Source organism: Chiloscyllium plagiosum, chromosome 14, assembly GCF_004010195.1.
Source record: "Chiloscyllium plagiosum isolate BGI_BamShark_2017 chromosome 14, ASM401019v2, whole genome shotgun sequence".
Taxonomy (NCBI): Eukaryota; Metazoa; Chordata; class Chondrichthyes; order Orectolobiformes; family Hemiscylliidae; genus Chiloscyllium; species Chiloscyllium plagiosum.
In genome coordinates, this window is record NC_057723.1 from 75,358,241 (window position 1) to 75,378,608 (window position 20,368).

Sequence of the window (20,368 nt, forward strand, 5' to 3'; positions counted from 1 at the left end):
TGCTGGTATTAATAGACTCCAACAGGTTAGAGCTCACGGGAAGCCCTGGCAACATTGAAATTGCCATGCAGCTGTAAGGAAGCCCAAAAACTGCATTTTCTTGATGCAGCGAAGAAAGACTGGAGCTTAGAGAAATTCTGTGGCAGCTTGATAAAGCTGGGTGCATGGTAAATGCTGAAACTGTGCCAGAAATTAACATTTGGGAGCAGTCTCAGGAGTGCTGGGGAACTTTGTCTCAGAAGAAAAAAGAGATTAAAGGACCAAGGTATCAGGGATTATTGAAACAATCCATGTTGGAGAGGATTCTGAAGGAGTTTCAAGGATGTATCTTCGAACGAGTTGGAATCCGTTGTAAAGTGGAGAATATTTTAATGAGATCAGTGACACACAATATCACTAATATTTGGGGCTTGGGGATCAGAGTGACGTCCTGATCATAACCATAGACCAGTGAGCCTGACGTCGGTGGTGGGCAAATTGTCGGAGAGAATTCTAAGGGACAGGATGTACATGTATTTGGAAAGGCAAGGACTGATTAGGGATAGTCAACATGGCTTTGTGCGTGGGAAAACATGTCTCACAAATTTGATTGCGTTTTTTGAAGAAGTAACAAAGAAGATTGATGAGGGTAGAGTGGTGGATGTGAGCTATACGGACCTCACTAATGCATTCGACAAGGCTCCCCATGGGAGACTGGTTAGTAAGGTTAGATCTCATGGAATACAGGGAGAACTAGCCATTTTTAAACAGAACTGGCTCAATGGTAGAAGACAGAGGGTGGTGGTGGAGGGCTGTTTTTCATACTGGAGGCCTGTGACCAATGGAGTGCCACAAGGATCGGTTCTGGGCCCTCTACTTTTTGTCATTTACATAAATGATTTGAATGCGAGCATACGAGATATAGTTAGTAAGTTTGCAGATGACACCAAAGTTGGAGGTGTAGTGGACAGCGAAGAGGGTTACCTCAGATTACAACAGGATCTGGACCAGATGGGCCAATGAGCTGAGAAGTGGCAGATGGAGTTTAATTCAGAGAAATGCGAGGTGCTGCATTTTGGGAAAGCAAATCTTAGCAGGACTTATACTCTTAATGGTAAGGTCCTAGGGAGTGTTGCTGAACAAAGAGACTTTGGAGTGCAGGTTCATAGTTCCTTGAAAGTGGAGTCTCAGGTAAATAGGATAGGGAAGACGGCATTTGGTATGCTTTCCTTTATTGGTCAGAGTACTGAGTACAGGATATGGGAGGTCATGGTGCGGCTGTACAGGACATTGGTTAGGTCACTTTTGGAATATTGCATGCAATTCTGGTCTCCTTCCTATTGGAAGGATGTTGTGAAATGTTTGAGGGTTCAGAAAAGATTTACAAGGATGTTGCCGGGGTTAGAGGATTTGAGCAGAGAGGTTGAATAAGCTGGGGCTGTTTTCCCTGGAGCATCGGAGGCTGAGGTTTGACCTTATAGAGATTTATAAAATCATGAGGGGCATGGATACGATAATTAGACAAAGTCTTTTCCCTGTGGTCGGAGAGTCCAGAAGGAGAGGCCATAGGTTTAGGGTGAGAGAGGAAAGATATAAAACAGACCTGAGGGGCAACGTTTTCATGCAAAGGGTGGTACGTGAATGGAATGAGCTGCCAGAGGATGTGGTGGAGGCTAGTATAATTGCAACGTTTCAAAAGCATCTGGATGGGTATATGAATAGGAAGGGTTTGGAGGGATATGGGCCAGGTGCTGGCAGGTGGGACTAGATTAGGTTAGGATATCAGCATGGACAAATTGGACTGAAGGGTCTGTTTCCATGCTGCACATCTGTATGACTCTGTGACTTTATATGTGCTATTTGATATATTCTGCTATTAACTTGGGGTGTTCTAGCAATGTTTTTGTTTTAACTCATAATTAGTTATTTCTGGCTGTTAGAGTTGATTGGTTCACTTTTCTTACTTTGTATAGTGAAGTTTAACTTATTTGGTCAAAATCTTAGTATTTTGTGGCTTTATCAGGCATTCAAACTTTATCTGCTTTAAACAGAAAAAGATTGCTGTTCCCTTCCTAGTTTGTAACATAAATTTGGCAGTTACATCTGGGCCTGTAACACAATCCCTTGATGAGCAAAACATGCAATAAAAATCCCAGAATGAATTCTGAAGTGTTTACAAATGGACACATATTATTTTTGCAAAATATTTTTGCATCAATCCTCTGTGATGTCAACTTGCTCATCATCCAAACAATCTGCAGCTTATTATTCCCATTGCTAAAGTCATTGCAGCCATTCAGTTCAGTATTTAATATTTCTTATGTTTAATCCCAAAAGGCACAGAATCTCTGTATTACTGGGTACAGCTAGCCCTGATGCACATGTCACAAAATACAACTCAAACACATGCCCTGTGGCCATTTATTATGCAAACTATGTGTGAGACTTAATGACCTAGAAGTTATTTCATTCAGAGGGCGAGCCAATAAAACAAAATTAAATATTCATTTGGAATGGATATTTCCAGAGAATGGCTAATTTTCTCCTCAGCATAAAATCACTTTGTATTGTAGTTTTCCAGAGGCTTTTAATGGTCAATTTCTTTAACAGGGAACTTTGAGCCACATCAGCTGCTATAACAAAAGGGCAGCCCTCATTGAGTGGAGTCATAGAGCTGTACAGCATTATTTGTCCCATATCCCTCTAAACCCTTCCTATTCATCTACCCATCCAGATGCCTTTTAAATGCTGTAATTGTACCAGCCTCCACCACGTCCTCTGGCAGCTCATATCATACACACACCACCCTCCGTGTGAAAACGTTGCCCCTCAGGTCCCTTGTATATCTTTCCCCTCACCTATGTCTTAAACATATGCCCTGTTGTTTTGGGCTCCCCTAATCTGGAGAAAATATCTTGGCTATTCACCCTATCCATGCCCCCTCATGATTTTATAAACCTCTATAAGGTCACCCATCAGCCTCTGATGCCTTACAAAAAATAGCCCCAGCCTATTCAGCCTCTCCCTACAGCTCAAACCCCCCAACATCCCTGTAAATCTTGCAGGAAGCCAGCAAAAAAAGAGAGGCTGGAGATGTGAAACAAGAGCAGAAAGTGCTGGAGAAACCCAGCAAGTCTGGCAAAATCTACAGGGAGAAAAACATAGTTAACATTTTGAGTCCAGTGACACTTCATCAGAGGTTCTGAAGAAGGGCTGTCAGACTTAAAACGCTGACTGTGTTTCTGTCTCCACACATGGTGCCAGACCTGCTGAGTTTCTCCTGCGTTTTGTGTTTTTGTCCCCTTATTGTAGGAGCACAACATTCCTGCCCAATGATTCCACTTGGATTGACTTCATCAGGAACGCTGTTACATTCTGCAAACCAACTAAATCTTTAACATGGTGTGTGGTCTGCTCCAGAGAACACAAACACAGACTTCAACTCTGAATCCAGGTACAGCATCTGTCATTCTCATTTACCTGGCTTGTCCAACCCTCTGTCACATCGCTGAGGCTCCTACCTGGAGTGAGATATTTGCCTGCGGCCGAACCTGGGAGGCTGGCAGCACCACGTAAGAATCCTTCCCGATAAAGTTGACGGTGACAAGTTTCTCACACCTCTGTCCTGCAAAGCCAGCCAGGCACTGGCAGATGGGTTCGTTATGTACTTCAATGCACTGAGCCTCGTTCTGGCAGTCGTAATTGTCGCAGGGACTGGTACGGGGCAGGACCATGGGTGGATGGATCTCACAGAACAACCCACTGGAGAGATAAAAACAAGGGACACAAATGCCCACGCATGAGTCTACGTTTACTCTCTCTACCTTAACTAGTTTGTACAGTTTTTGATTGCTTGTTGCGTTGGTTAGACCTTTGCCATGTGATACCAATACCTATCATGTTATTCCAGCCGCTTGGTATGTCGCTAGCGCCATCTCATTTTTGATTATTTGCAGTTACGTCTCTGTGAGGTTGTAGATTGGTTCACCAAGCCGATGTGTTTTTCTACAGATGTTTCTTTACTTCGCGAGGTGACATCATCATGAGCCTCTGGTGAAGCGTTGGTGGTCTGTCCTGCCTGGTGTTTATGTATCTTTCTCTTAGAGTCATAGAGATGTACAGCATGGAAAAAGACCCTTTGGTCCAACCCGTCCATGCTGACCAGATATCCCAACCCAATCTAGTCCCACCTGCCAGCACCTGGCCCATATCCCTCCAAACCCTTCCTATTCATATACCCATCCAAATGCCTTTTAAATGTTGCAATTGTACCAGCCTCCATCACTTCCTCTGGCAGCTCATTCCATACACGTACCACCCTCTCTGTGAAAAAGTTGCCCCGTAGGTCTCTTTATATCTTTCCCCTCTCACCCTAAACCTCTGCCCTCTAGTTCAGGACTCCCTGACCCCAGGGAAAAGACTTTGCCTATTTATCCTATCCATGCCCCTCATAATTTTATAAACCTCTATAAGATCACCCCTCAACCTCCGACGCTCCAGGGAAAACAGCCCCAGCCTGTTCAGCCTCTCCCCATAGCTCAAATCCTCCAACCCTGGCAACATCCTTGCTAATCTTTTCTGAACCCTTGCAAGTTTCATAACATCTTTCTGATAGGAAGAAGACCAGAATTGCATGCAATATTCCAAAAGTGGCCTAATCAATGTCCTGTACAGCCGCAACATGACCTCCCAACTCCTGTACTCAATACTCTGACCAATAAAGGAAAGCATACCAAATGCTGTCTTCACTATCCCGTCTACCTGTGTCTCCACTTTCAAGGAGCTATGAATCTGCACTTCAAGGTCTCTTTGTTCAGTAACACTCCCGAGGACCTTACCATTAAGTGTATAAGTCCTGCTAAGATTTGCTTTCCCAAAATGCAGCACCTCACATTTATCTGAATTAAACTCCATCTGCCACTTCTCAGCTCATTGGCCCATCAGGTCAAGATCCTGTTGTAATCTGAAGTAACCTTGTTTGCTGTCCACTACACATCCAATTTGGTATCATCTGCAAACTTACTAACTGTACCTCTTATGCTCACACCCAAATCATTTATGTAAATGACAAAAAGTAGAGGACCCAGCACCGATCCTTGTGACACTCCACTGGTCAGAGGCTTCCAGTCTGAAAAACAACCCTCCAACACCACCCTCTATCTTCTACCTTTGAGCCAGTTCTGTATCCAAATGGTTAGTTCTCCCTGTATTCCGTGAGGTCTAACCTTGCTAATCAGTCTCCCATGGGGAATCTTGTCGAACGCCTGACTGTCCATATAGATCACAACTACCACTCTGCCCTCATCAATCCTCTTTGTTACTTCCTCAAAATATTCAATCAAGTTTGTGAGACATGATTTATAATGCACAACGCCATCCTGACTCTCCCTAATTAGTCCTTACCTTTCCAAATACATGTCCTTACCACCCTTCTTAAACAGTGGCACCATATTAGCCAACCTCCAGTCTTCTAGCACCTCATCTATGACTATCGATTATACAAATATTTCAGCAAGAGGCCCAGCAATCACTTGTCACACAGAGTTCTAGGGTACACCTGATCAGGTCCTGGGGATTTATCCACCTTTACCCATTTCAAGACATCCAGCACTTCCTCCTCTGTAATATGGACATTTTGCAAGATGTCACTATCTATTTCCCTATAGTCTATATCTTCCATATCCTTTTCCACAGTAAAAAATACTCATTTAGTATCTCCCCCATTTTCTGCGGCTCCACACAAAGGCTGCCTTGCTGATCTTTGAGGGGCCCTATTCTCTCTCTAGTTACCCTTTTGTCCTTAATATATTTGTAAAAACTCTTTGGATTTTCCTTAATTCTATTTGCCAAAGCTATCTCATGTCCCCTTTTTGCCCAACTGATTTCCCTCTTAAGTATACTACTAGTTCCTTTATACTCTTCTAAGGATTCACTCGATCTATCCTGTCTATATCTTATATATGCTTCCTTCTTTTTCATAACCAAAACCTCAATTTGTTTAGTCATGCAGCATTCCCTATACCTACCAGCCTTTCCTTTCACCCTGACAGGAATATACTTTCTCTGGATTCTCGTTATCTCATTTCTGAAGGCTTCCCATTTTTCAGCCATCCCTTTACCTGCGAACGTCTGTCCCCAATCAGCTTTCGAAAGTTCTTGCCTAATACTATCAAAATTGACCTTTCTCCAATTTAGAACTTCAACTTTTAGATCTGGGCTATCCTTTTCCATCATTATTTTAAATCTAATAGAATTATGGTCGCTGGCCCCAGAGTGGTCCCCCACTGACACCTCCGTCACCTGCCCTGCCTTATTTCCCAAGAATAGGTCAAGTTTTGCACCTTCTCTCGTAGGTACATCAACATACTGAATCAGAAAATTGTCTTGTACACTTAAGAAATTCCTATTCATCTAAACCCTTAACACTATGGCAGTTCCAATCTATGTTTGGAAAGTTAAAATCTCATACCATAAACCACTCTATTATTCTTACAGATAGCTGAGAACTCCTTACAAGTTTGTTTCTCAATTTCCCTCCGACTATTAGATTGTCTACATTACAATCGCAATAAAGGTATCATCCCTTTCTTATTTCTCAGTTCCACCAAAATAACTTCCCTGGATATATCCTCTTTCAGCACAGCTGTAATGCTATCCCTTATCAAAAATGCCAGTCCCCCTCCTCTCTTGCCTCCCTTTCTATCCTTCCTGTAGGATTTGTATCCTGGAACATTAAGCTGCCAGTCCTGCCCATCCCTGAGCCGTGTTTCTTAATTGCTATGATATCCCAGTCTTTTGGTACTTCTGCTTCTGTCTCTGATTAGTTTGTATTGGGGAGTGGGGAGAGGGAGGAATTCCTTTAAACCTGGCACTCCAACTAGAACTTAGACAACACATTGAATTGACCCCATGACCCCATGTACAAACCAATCAGATACAGAAGTGGACGTCTCAGGAAACAGAGGCATGTAAATACCAGGAGGGACAAACCACCATCACTACACTGGAGGCGCACTCATGATGTCACCTAGCGAGGTGTCTGCAGAAAAATACATCAGCTTGGTGAACAAATCTACAACTTTACCCACAACCCGAGCTATATATCTTTTCATAAAACTCCAATTATCTTGCTGTATTAATTAATCAATTCATAGGTCATCTCTTCACTTATTATTCAGCTGGTGACACTTTACTCACACTGTTTGACACTCTTGATCACCCGCAGAGATTTATTATTCAGCCTGTCGATATTCCACTCACACCATTTGTATTTATCTGCTGACACTCTTAATTACCTGGAATTGTCTTTCCATTATCTCTCCATCTATTTATTCTGTGCCTGTGCGCCTCTCTCCACTTCATCTGATGAAGGAGCAGCGCTCTGAAAGCTTGTGATTTTAAATAATCTGTTGGACTATAACCTGGTATCATGTGGCTCTTGACTGAGTTGAAGTAAAAATGTGATGACAATCAAAAGGAGCAAATTGGAGAGTGCATCACAAACTCGATCAATAAATGGAGTCTTCCGTATCCCACTCTAAAGATGCTACCAGACCTACTGAGCTTTTCCAGCAATTTCTGTTTTTGTTGCTGGTACGGCTACTGTTTCCGATGTGCAGGAGGTAGTTCTGGCTGCTACAAGTTTGGGCCTGACAAGTGGTGTCCCTGTATTTATGAAGTTGAGTAATGTTTTTGCGTGAAGTTATAATATTTCCGTCACTTGCCATGTGCTCGCTATCTTTCAAGTGCTCAGTTTGTTTAATCAATGTGTTCTTCTCAGTTGTGACAGATCATTGTGCGGAGACCATCTGGTAATCCTGTCTGTGGGCTCAGACTGTGACCACGTAGCCTGGCAGTTTGGTTCCTCATCATAAACTCAAACAGGGCATTATGTCAGTACCTCAATTAAATTTAAAGTAGATCAGAAATCTCAGTGCTTGTGAATATCCCGTATTACCAACTTTGATGCTTTCCTTATGACTGCTTACTTCTACTCAAGGTAAGACTACTTAGACCGATAAATAACAGCCTGCTATTTGGTATTTCACTGCAGGCTGGAAACATCTCTGTTACTTCTAAGATTTCATCAGGGGTGCAAGCTCCCTTATCATGTGGATCACACATGAGTGTTATTGAAGATCAGTGAATGCATGAGGTGTCGTACTGCCCAGCAGCACAGATTGGTGGTGGACAGTGATCCAGCTCTTGATCCATTGACTCATGTTGAGTTGCTGCACACAGTCTATAAAATCTGGACTGATTTGCAAATATAGCAGATAATGAAGAAGGCAAATGGAATACTGTCCTTCATTCCTAGAGGGATGAAGCTTAAAAACAGGGAGATTATGCTGCAGCTGTATAGGGTGCTGGGCAGGCCATAGCTGGAGTACTCTGTATGTTTCAATCTCCTTACTTGAGAAAGGATGTACTGGCACTCGAGAGGATGCAGAGGAGGTTCACTCGGTTGATTCTGGAATTGAGAGCGTTGGCTTGTGAGGGGAAATTGAGTAGACTGGGACTGTACTCATTGGAATTTAGAAGAATGAGGGGGGATCTTATAGCTACATCTAAAATTGTGAAAGGAATGGATAAGATCGAAGCAGGGAGGTTGTTTCCACTGGTGGGTGAAACTAGAACTAGGGGGCATAGCCTCAAAATAAAGGGGGAGCAGATTTAGGCCTGAATTGAGCAGGAACTTTTTCAGTGCCTGCTGAACACTCTCTGCTCATTCCTGAGGAAGGGCCTGTGCCCGAAACGTTGAATCTCCTGTTCCCTGGATGCTGCCTGACCTGCTGTGCTGTTCCAGCAATAAAGTTTCAACTTTGATCTCCAGCATCTGCAGACCTCACTTTCTCCTCGAAGATTTCAACCTACTGCGAATCCTCTTACAAGGATGCCTTCCTTGAAGAAGCTCTCTGCCTCTCTCTACAAAGATTTCAGTGCCTGCTGAACACTCTCTGCTCATTCCTGAGGAAGGGCCTGTGCCCGAAACGTCGAATCTCCTGTTCCCTGGATGCTGCCTGACCTGCTGTGCTGTTCCAGCAATAAAGTTTCAACTTTGATCTCCAGCATCTGCAGACCTCACTTTCTCCTCGGAACTTTTTCACCCAAAGGGCTGTGAATCTGTGGAATTCCCTGCCCAGTGAAGCAGTTGAGGCGTCCTCACTGAATGTTTTTAAGGCAAAGATAGACTTTTGAGCAGTAAAGGAATTAAGGGTTATGGTGAGCGGGCGGGTAAGTGGACTTGAGTCCACAAAAAGATCAGCCATGATCTTATTAAATGGCTCAATGGGTCAGGTGGCCTACTCCTATTGCTATTTCTTAGATTTCTTACGTTCCAGTCAGCCCTAGCAAATGGGAATGGGTTTGTTGGGATGGGGGTAAAGGGGGAGCTGGTAGTGAGGTCAATCTATATTTGGGATCAGAACAAGTTCCCGCCTTCCAGAGAAACGCACAAAATTCATTTGCAGAAAAAAAGAATAAGTGACAAACATTTGGCTACAGAAGACTTCAATTGAAACAAAGAAAAAAATAAAAGAACGGTCCTGTCGGATTATTCTCTATTACCTAAATATCCACTCTTGGTTTATGTACTGGGAGAAACATAAGCATTGCCAAATCAGGTAAACACTTAGCTGGAAGCATTGAAAGAGAGAGCGCTGGGAGATCCCGCATACAACTCCAAATTTATATTGATCAAAATCAACCAATTAAAGCATCTTTGTTCAGTCTGGTTTTGACACCCTCTCTAACTCTTGCCAAAGCCCTTAAAAATGATCTTCTTACAGAGGTCCTGTAAGAAGCAATTTCTGGGAAACAATACAAAACACCCACACTCACACTTGTCCAATAACAGACGAATGAAAGATTGACTGCTGTAGTTAGGATTGCAAGGGACAGAGATCGGACTGGTATCATTTATCCAACAATTCCCAAAAGCAAGTTCCAGTAGAACAGGCACCAGTTGATCTAGATCTTGGTAGGAATGAGGACATCAGAAAAAGAAACCAACCTAACAGGTTGGCATGGTGGCTCAGTGGTGAGCACTGCTGCCTCACAGCACCAAGGACCTGGTTTCAATTCCAGTCTCAGGTGACTGTCTGTGTAGAGTTTACACGTTCTCTCTGTATCTGCGTGGGTTTCCTTTGGGTGCTCTGCTTTCCTCCCACGGTCCAAAATACGTGCAGGTTAGGTGGATTGGCCAGGCTGAAGTGTACAGGCCATGTGGGTTAGCTTTGGGAAATGCAGGGTGCCAGGAATTGGATAGGATGCTCTCTGGAGACTTGATGGGCTGAATGGCTTGTTCCCTCACTCTAGGGATTCTATGAAAACAGAATTTAATACAAATCTGAAACGGCCTGAAGTTCAGTTTTTCCCTCAATAGAAAACCTCATCACTTACCTGAAGCCAGTGGGGCAGACACATGTGTAACCATTAACAGCATCAACACATCGTGCACCGTGCCGACACTTATTTTCCACACAGTCGTCATAATCAGTTTGGCAGTTTTCACCAGTGTATCCAGGCAAACACTCACATCTGTTGGAAGTGGCAAAGATTGGAAAATTTCACTGAAGGAAAACTCCACAGCACACTGCAATCATCACAAAACCATACTGCATTGTAATGAAGTGGTCCCCATATGGAAAATCTCTGTATAAACACCGAAGACAAAGAGGATCCAGGTCAGTTCAGTAGCAAATGACCTTCTGTTACTCCCTGTCCAAGTACATAAAAGAAGAATGACCTGTTGGATGTGGTACTCGAAGGTTGGTAACATCCATGTAACTACAGCCCAGAAAGTTGCTCCCAATGGAGTGAGAAAGGGGGATTGGAAGGGAACACAATGTTGTGGTTCTGTTCGCCGAGCTGGAAATGTTTGTTGCAAACGTTTCGTCCCCAGTCTAGGTGACATCCTCAGTGCTTGGGAGCCTCCTGTGAAGCGCTTCTTGTCCCAGTCGAATTCATGTTGCTTGTCGTCTGCGTGTGTGGCTACTAAGGATAGCTGGTCGTGGTGTTTCGCGGCTAGTTGATGTTCGTGGATGCGGATCGTTAGCTGTCTTCCTGTTTGTCCTATATAGTGTTTGTGCAGTCCTTGCATGGGATTTTGTACACTACATTCACAAACATCCACAAACTCCATCAACAAACACATCGACCTGGACCCAATATACCGGCCACTAAAGTGGACAGCTGAAACTGACAACCGGAAGCGGCAGGGACAGGCCACTATAAATGCCGGAGGAAACACCACAGAAGCGCTTCACAGGAGGCTCCCAAGCACTGAGGATGTCACCTAGACAGGGGACGAAACGTTTGCAACAAAAATTTCCAGCTCGGCGAACAGAACCACAACAACGAGCACCCGAGCTACAAATCTTCACCCAAGGGAACACAATCCTAAACTACTCTGTCCATGGCTGTAAGTGACTCAAAATAAGGCAGCATTGACTGAGCTATGTAAGGGAGACCTGCGGAAAGGACAAATGTTGGAGGGCCAGAATACAGCACCACTGGGGTTTTAACCTGTCCAGTTGCAATTCTGACTTCCTATTCTCAATCAATCCCAGAGGAACCATCTGGTAGAGGAGGGACAAAACCTTGATGGGAAATCTGCTTCAACTCCTTGAATGTTCTTCTCAACAAATGACTATTCTCTAGCTTACACCGCAATTGGGAAAATCCATAATCTTAGGGAGGACATGCAAGATTAAGAGATTGGATGGCGGGGCAGTGGGTTTGCACCCTTCATTGTAAAATATTGGAGAGAAATTGGAAAATTCTGCAGGAGATCCCACATAGATGAAAATGCTTGAGTTTCCTATTGTACCACACAACTGACATTCAATATCTATGGAGTACACAGCTGACCACGGATGTGACTGTCTATGTTTTAATCACCTTACAGGTTCAATTTCAACCCGACTGACAACATTCTGGAGATTCAGAAAGATGGAGCGATGGAACTTGATACCTGTGTAACTTCCTGATCTCAGTCATAGCAACATGCAAAGTTTTTTAAAAATGTGTTCTTAGGGAGAGAGAGGGGAGGTCAGAGTGAAAGTCATCCTTGACAATTGTGCACTGAGTGAGATATTTGGTACCTCTTTTAGAGGCAAGATTAAGTTGAGGTCTGCCTGTTCCCATGGCATTCCAAAGAGCCAGAGGTTTTTATGGTGCTCTGGCCAACATTTATCCCTCAATCATGTCCAGTGTGAAAACAGATTCTTGAGACTTCATTTTGTTATGGACCAGACAGCCTCAAAATATATTAAGAAGATCGCCTTTTCTTATTTCTAAGGTAAATGCAAAATTCCAGATGCAATTCGATTAGTCAAACTACTCATCATGAAGTAAAACACAATTTATCCAAACACTATGGTTAAAATACAACAAAAGAAATAAGGAATTGGAATAACTTAACTCTATTGGAAAGCTTAACAGAATAATAGGTACACTAACTATTACTAATTGACTATTCCAATGTAGTAACATCATTAAACACACCCTTAGCATAAAGGCAAATTCAGAAAACAGATTTTCCCCACATGCAGTTCTCCAATCCAGGAGGAAAGGACATCAACAGACAACTCAGAGAGAGAAAGTGTAGCAGCCAGGAGAGATTCACTGCCTTCCAATCCTGCTGAGACTCCAATAACAACTACCGAAACCTAACGAAAAATCCTGGATCTTTAAGAGCTTGACCACACGCACTCAGGCTGCTTCTATTATTTCAACTTAAAAAAAAAATCCAAGGCCTCACAAATTGTTTATCTTCTTATAGATTGCTCATCACCTGTCCTCCAATCTCTGTCTAAAAGAAACCAGGACAAAACACACCTCTTAAAGCCACAATCTCTTTCTTGTGCATCTTGTAGTTGATCAATTTGACTGCTCTGTTTGCTCACACTTCAAAAGCATTTCACTGATAGAGAAGCACATTGGCATATCTTACCAAAAGAGTTATGTAAGTCCAAGTTCTTTTTTCACAGGTTGGAAAGTTAGGAGATATCAAACAAAATAGTGAAGACATTTAACTTTTTGTTAAAGTTTATAAAATTGATAGACTGAAGTCATATGATGACTGAATGATAAATCCCTGTACTCACCTGTACTTCCTGTCCTTTGAGATACATTTGGAGCCATGCTGGCAAGGATTATGGCTTGGAACACAGTAGTTTATCACCTCTTCACATAGTTCTCCTATGGAGAGAGAAGGAGCATATCACTTAGGTGTTAAAAGCAGGAATTGTTTGGAAAAATACAGTAAATTTTAAATATGCAAGCTGTTATTAATACATAAATTTCTGGTGACAGCAGAACATTCTGTGAGTTGGGGAATCACCAAAAGTTCCTGGACAATTTGCACCATTCTGCTGTTGCTGACTTCCCCTGTGAGCTTCAAGGAATTGATTTGATGTGAGTTATCATTGTCAGGATTACTGAGGTACAGTGACAAGTGTTGTCTTATGTGCTTTACAGGCAGATCATTTAACACTACAGAGTGCAGGATAGAATGGTAGAGCTGGTGCAGTGAAAGATCAACATTTACATGAAAGAGGTCCATTCAAAAGTTTGATAACAGCAGGGAAGAAGCCGTTCTTGAATCTGTTCATAAGTGTATTCAAACCTATATCTTCTGCCTGACGGAAGAGGGTGGAAGAGAGTATAACCGGGGTAGGAGGGGTCTTTGATTATGTTAGCTGCTTTCCCAAGGCAATGGGAAGGATAGATGAAGTCAATGGATGGGAAGTTGGTTTGCATAATGGACTGGGCTTTTTTTACAACCCTCCCCAGTGTCTTGCGGTTTTGGGAAGACCAGGCTGTGATGCATCCAGATAAGATTCTTTCTATGGAGTAACTGTTAAAAAATTGTAATTTGAATTGCTGCATTACCACAATAATTGTCAATAAATCATCACAGATTTGGGGCTGGTACTTAGCCTCTGGATGTTTTTAATGACGAAAGTAAGGTCCTGCAGCACCACTTAAGTACGAAATAATTTCTACCAATTGTACAAGCTCACCAGTTAGCAGCTAAGAAACCCTTTGGCCTCTCTCCCACTTACACACCACTTTTCTGTTTGAATTTAATCATAGAAAAGAGTTACTAGAAGGTGAGATCATGATTTGATATTTCTTTTTTTTAAACTGATCAGATTCATTGTGAAACCAAGTAACTTAATTGGATACTGAGTTAGTTCACGACAAAACAAAACAGTGGGCATATGTCTCATTTTAAAAAAAACACAAGAGTGTTTGATGCAAAGAAATGTGAAGTGATGCACTTTGATAGGAGAGGATAGGAGCAGGAGCAGAGAACCGAGATGTATGTGTGCACAGATCATTGAAGGCACAGGACAAGTGGTGAGAGCAGTTAATAAAGCAGATGATGTTTTTGACTTAATCAATAGGGGCATTGAGTAGAAGAGCCAAGGAGGTGATGTTGAACTTGTACAAGACACTCGTTAGATCTCAGCTAGAGGATGATATACAGTCTGGTTGCCACCGCATTAGGGAAGGTGTGAAAGTATTGGAGAGAGTTCAGAAGGGATTAACATGGTTCCTGAGACGAGAAATTTCAGTTCTGAGAAATTTCAGAAAGAAACTGGTACTGTTTGCCTCAGAGGGAAGGCGGCTGAGAGGAGATGCATTTGGAGAGGCAGAGATTAGGGATAGTCAGCAATTAGGGATTGTGCGTGGGAAACTGTCTCATAACCCTGATAGAATTTTTGAAGAAGCAACGAAAAAGATTGATGAAGGCAGAGCAATAGATGTTGCCTACATGGACTTCAGTGAAGCCCTTCACAAGATTCCACATGGTAGACTAATTAGTAAAGTTGGATCACATGGGATTCAGGGAGAGCTTACCAATTGGGTACAAAATTGACTTGATGGTAGGAGACAGAAGGTGGTGATGTAGGATTGTTTTTTGGACTGAAGGCCTGTGACCAGAGATCTTCCATAAAGATCAGTCCTGGGTCCACTTTTGTTTGTCATTTATATAAATAGTTTGGATGAGAACATAGGAAGCATCTAAGTAAGTTTGTGGATGACACTAGGATTGGTCATGAAGTCAACAATGAAGAAGGTTATCAAAAATTACAAAGGGATCTTGATCAATTGGGCCAATGGGCTGTGGAGTGGCAGATGGAGTTTAATTTGGATAAATACGAAGTATGCAATTTGGTAAAACAAACAAGGTCAGGACTTATACAGATAATGGTGGGGCCTGGGAAGTGTTGTCGAGCAGAGAGACCTAGGGATTCAGATGCATAATTCTTTGAAACTTGCATCACCATGTAGAAGGGTGGTTAAGAAGGCATTTGACACGCTTGCCTCCATTGCTCAGACCATTGAGTATAGGAGTTGGGACATCATATTGCAGTTGTACAGGACATTGGTGAGGCCACCTTTGGAATACTATGTACAATTCTGATAACCCTGCCATAGGAAGGATACTATTAAATTGGAGAGGGTTCAGAAGAGATTTACCAGGATGTTGCTGAGACTGGTGGGTTTGAGTTGTAAGGATAGGCTGGCATATTTTCAACTGGAGCTTAGGAGGCTGAGAGATGACCTTATAGAATTTCATAAAATCATGAGGGATAAGATGAATAACAAAGGTCTTTTCCCTAAAGTGGGCGAGTTCAAAACTAGGTGGCACATTTTTAAGATGAGAGTTAGGAGGCTGAGAGATGACCTTATAGAATTTCATAAAATCATGAGGGATAAGATGAATAACAAAGGTCTTTTCCCTAAAGTGGGTGAGTTCAAAACTAGGTGGCATATTTTTAAGATGAGAGGAGAAACATTTAAAAGGGACCTAAGGGGCAACTTTTTCACAGAGACAGTGGTTTGTACGTGGAATGAACTGCCAGAGGAAGTGGTAGATGCAAGGACAGTTACAACATTTAAAATACATTGGACAGGCAGATGAGTCGGAAATGTTTAGAGGAACATGGGCCAAAAGCAAACAAATGGGGCTAATTTCATTTGGGAAATTTGGTCAGCATGGACAAGTTGGGCTGAAGGGTCTGTTTCGGTGCTGTGTGGTGCTATGACTCTATTGGATTGCGGTTTTTAACCTCATGAGTGAGCTGGATAGAGTAGATAGGGAGATGCTGTTCTCCTCATAAAAGGAACATGAACAAGAAGGAATAGTGGAATTAAAGTAATGTGCAAAAGAAGCAAGAGTGATGTGGGAATAAATTGTTTCACACAGTGAGCAGCTCGCGGATGGAATACATTTCCAAGAGATGTGACGGAGGCAGATTCAATTGAGGCATTCAAAAGGGCATTAGCCAATTATTCAGGTAGAAATAGAGTTGAAGGGTATGGGGAACATGCAGGCGCTCACCATTAGATAATGATACTTGTTTGAGGAGTTGGTGCAGGCATGATGGGCCAAATAGCCTCCACCATTTTGCAGACATTCTATTTTCTAACATTTTAGAAATTGCTGAATAACTTTTGAAAAATTTGATTGCCTCACACAAAACAACAGAAACAGCAATCACCCATCCCTTGCAAATCTTCTCAGTCTACCTCTACAATAGTCACATCTACCTCTATAAGTGCATTCTGGACACCACCACACATCTCACACAAATTGGCTCAATGAAAAGTTAGCTTGGCTCAAGTGTTGGCACTCTTAGTCAGAAAGCCATGGCTTCATGTACTAATCCAGCACTCAAATCTGTTTTCCGCAGTCTAGTAGAGAACTCAGTGAGGGCTGTCTGAGCCCCAGATCCAACATTCCTCTTGGCTTTAGCACAAAAGAGGTAGCACTTCATCAACTACCCAGTAAATGCCCACTCGACATTCAATTTAGTTGACTTCCAACATTCAGGTGTGCCACACAATCTATGGCAATCAGCTCCACAATGCTGTTCTTTGTAACTGTCCAAGTCCAATTTCTACTTGGCTCTCTGTCAGGTGAGGTGTTAATCCAAGGCTCCATTTGCCCATTAATGATTTGGTGACTTAATTTGAAGAAAAGTGGCTTTCCTCCCACAGTCAACACTTCCTAAAAACTGATTAACCGCTCCTTTATCTCAATTATTCCATGGAACACTTTCTAATGAGCTCATCAACTGCTGCTTGCCTGCACGTCAACAGTGATTGCACTTGTAAAAGTAATTCATGCATGTGAAGTGATTTGAGAAGTCCTAAAAGACATGATATTCATGCTATGCATACACAGACTCTTAATGCTCTAAGTCTACATCAGAAATGGGCAAAACTTATAGCAAATGTACACTGTTGGATCCACTACTCACTTCAAGTGATCAGCCTAAAAGGTAGGCTCTTTGCTCATTTCTGCAGGCTTTACGGTATTATACTTCCAACTTCTGTTATACTTGGGAGTTTCTGATTTTCAAAACAATGAGCAATTCAACTGAGGGAAAATACATGAGCTATTGCCTTCTTCATGTGTGTTCTTCTTCAAGGACCCTCAGCCTGCAAGCAGCCATTGTCCATCGAGGTTCCAGCTCTTCCACCATCACCACCAATGTTTCCACTGATGCTTATGGTTCATAAGCACAGTACTTTCACTTGGCTCTGGCATGCATCAAAAAGAAGCAAGGCTGACCACTTCCTGAGGTCTCAAATTACCCTAACTCCCAGCATCACACTTTAAGAACTTCCATTGAGTTATGTGCATATGTGGCATATAGTAGTCTGAATTAGGAACAAAATTCAGCAAGAGAAATTAGTGGGCAGCCTTATTTGTGCGCTAGAACAGTAGAGGACCATTGGAATTGAAGGCATCTCTGAAAGATCAAGGCGAGGTTACATAGGCAGGATTGCAAAGAAATGCTTTTAATATCCATGTCACCATGAAAAGAGGTAATATTTGCAAGCTTTGGGCTGTTTATCATGGAATCTACATCAGCTTACCCAGGGGAGTGACTTTTTTGTGTGTGTTCTCAGGTTGAAGTGAGAAGATTTCCTGTGGATTTTGGGTTGCCTCTGATCTGGTTATAAGAAGGTAAACCCCAATCTTTTGATCTCCGATTTTAATCCTCCTGATACACACCATCCTTTGTGGTTTAGATGGGAGGTAATCCTTGCCTGGGAACCACATGCCATCTCTCAAGGATGAAAAGGATATGCACATGTGGGGCACATTGTGAAAGCTTAGAAATCACAGAACGCTCTGAACACTAATGAGCCAAATGGAAACACCCTGTGTTTTCTTTGAATGTGTATTTTATTACAGATTCTTCTTAATTGTCGTGAAGGTTTTTTCTACAAGGTAGCAGGATCAGTTGAGGGGTATATTAGAAAGTTTGGTAGCTCTTGAGGGAGGGATATTTCCCGTACTGGGGCCTTCATCGAGTGGGAGTACGGATGCTGTCCTCACAAGTGCCTGAATGGATTGCAGTAGCGTTGAGTCACCCAGAAAAAAGTGGTGTTGGGCTCCCACTGCAGTTTGTCAAGTGGTGGGCAAGACACCCATTGCCCTCATGAATAACGACTTGAGAGCCTGTTAGGCTGACGAACCAGGACATCATCCCTTTGCTAGAACCTTTCCTAAATGCTGCTTCCCATGTAAGGTCAAGTTCTGAGCTTATTTCAAGACAAATAGAATGAATACTGCTCCTAATTGATGGCCACACACATGCACTTTCTTATGGTGCTGCTAAGCTCACATCCATAAGTTTGGGTTTGAGACAGACTGATTGAAGAGAGGGCGAAGTCAACAACTGAGTGCAAGCATGGGGCTTCTTTATAACGCTGTTTATTGCACTATTAAGGCTAAATCCTACAATATACTTTAATCAGAGATGTACTAGTTTCCAATCTTGCATTATTGAAAAAACTATTCCACAAATCAACCACCCCACAGCAGTCAGTCTACTCCATAGGCTTCTTTGCAAACGTTTCTAACATTCCCAAGACTAGACTTTGCCAAGTTCTGTGTAATTCTGTACAGTTTTCCCTCCTCTTCTGATTTCTGCCCATGCTCTGCCATTTGCACCCAGTGAGGAGCAGCTCTGTGACTTCTTTGCAAGACTGCTCCAGGGTCCTAAGCTTTCACACACACTTTCAAACAAGAGATGCTCGATTGGAACCCAGTACTGGCAATGTGAGTGCTCCTCCCCTTCCCAAACTCAGGGTTGCTGAGATTACTCTATACTGTGGCTTCTATTTTGTGTGGCTATGGATAGGCCCTGAAAAAGTCCTCAAGATTTTAGTACGGTAGTAAGGAAATCCTGTTCCTGTGATGCATACCATCCATACCTGTGTAGTTAGGCGGGCAAAGGCAGGCGTAGTTATTGATTCCATCGACACAAGTGGCGTTATTTTCACAGTCATTATCCTCGCAGTCGTCAGGATTTATCTCGCACAGCTGCCCTTCAAAACCTGCAGGACAAAGGCACCTGGAACAAAAACGAGCAAAAATAACTTAAAGATACATGGAAAAATAAGGCTTTATTAAATATGTGCTGTGTAGCAATAAGAAATGGGATGGTGAACATAGAACAGGAGTAGCCCATTCTAGACCATAGCCCATTGATTACTCCAATGCCATTTCCTTCGCTATCCTCATATCATCTGAGTCATAGAGTCATACAGCATGGAAACAGACCCTTCAGTCCAACCAGGTCTTGCCGAACGTAATCCCAAATGAAACTAGTTCCAATTCCCTGATCCTGACCCATATCCCTCCAAACGTTTCTAATTCGTGTACTTATCCAAATATCTTTTAAACCTTGTAGTTGTACACACATCCAGACCCTTCGAACCAATTCATCCATGCTGACCAGATATCCTAAATTAATCTAGTCCCATTTTCCAACATTTGGCCCACATCCCTCTAAACTCTTCCTATTCACATACCCATCCAGATGCCTTTTAAATGTTGTAATTGTACCAGCCTCCAGCAGTTCCTCTGGCAGCTCATTCCATACACGCACCACCCTCTGTGTGAAAAAGTCGCCCTTCAGGACCCTTTGAAATCTTTCCCCTCGCACCCTAAACCTATGCCCTCTAGTTATGGAGTCTTCTTGAATTTACTTAATCAGGGAGTTTCCACAGCTCCGTGGGAGAGACAATTCCAAAGATTCACCATTCCCAGTCCTAAAGAGCTTTCCTTTTATTCTGAAATTGTGACTCTTGGCTCCAGAACCTAAACTGTGGAGAAACATTCCTTCTGCATCTTCCACATCTATCCCTTTAAGACTTTTGTAACTTCCAAGAGATCACTTCTCATTCTTTGAGGCTATAAATACAGTGGCAAGTAACTCACCTCCTGACTCCCCAAAAATGTCCACAATCTACAAAGCACAAGTCAGGAGTGTGATCGAATACTCCCCACTTGCCCTGGATGGGGGCAGCCCCCAACAACACTCAAGAAGCTTGACACCATTCAGGACAA

The 20,368-nt window shown here is 42.7% G+C and overlaps 1 protein-coding gene across 2 annotated transcripts in view; it reads right to left on the bottom strand.

Annotated features, from left to right (window-relative positions):
• Window positions 1-20,368, bottom strand: part of LOC122556810 (slit homolog 3 protein-like) — a 654,707-nt gene that overhangs the window by 29,304 nt on the left and 605,035 nt on the right. For both annotated transcript variants that reach the window (XM_043704014.1, XM_043704015.1), the window contains 4 exons: window positions 19,231-19,370; window positions 13,089-13,182; window positions 10,381-10,518; window positions 3,501-3,741 (listed from right to left, as the gene is read on the bottom strand). In XM_043704014.1, the coding sequence (XP_043559949.1) occupies window positions 3,501-3,741; window positions 10,381-10,518; window positions 13,089-13,182; window positions 19,231-19,370 (613 nt within the window). The remainder of the gene's footprint in view (window positions 1-3,500; window positions 3,742-10,380; window positions 10,519-13,088; window positions 13,183-19,230; window positions 19,371-20,368) is intronic.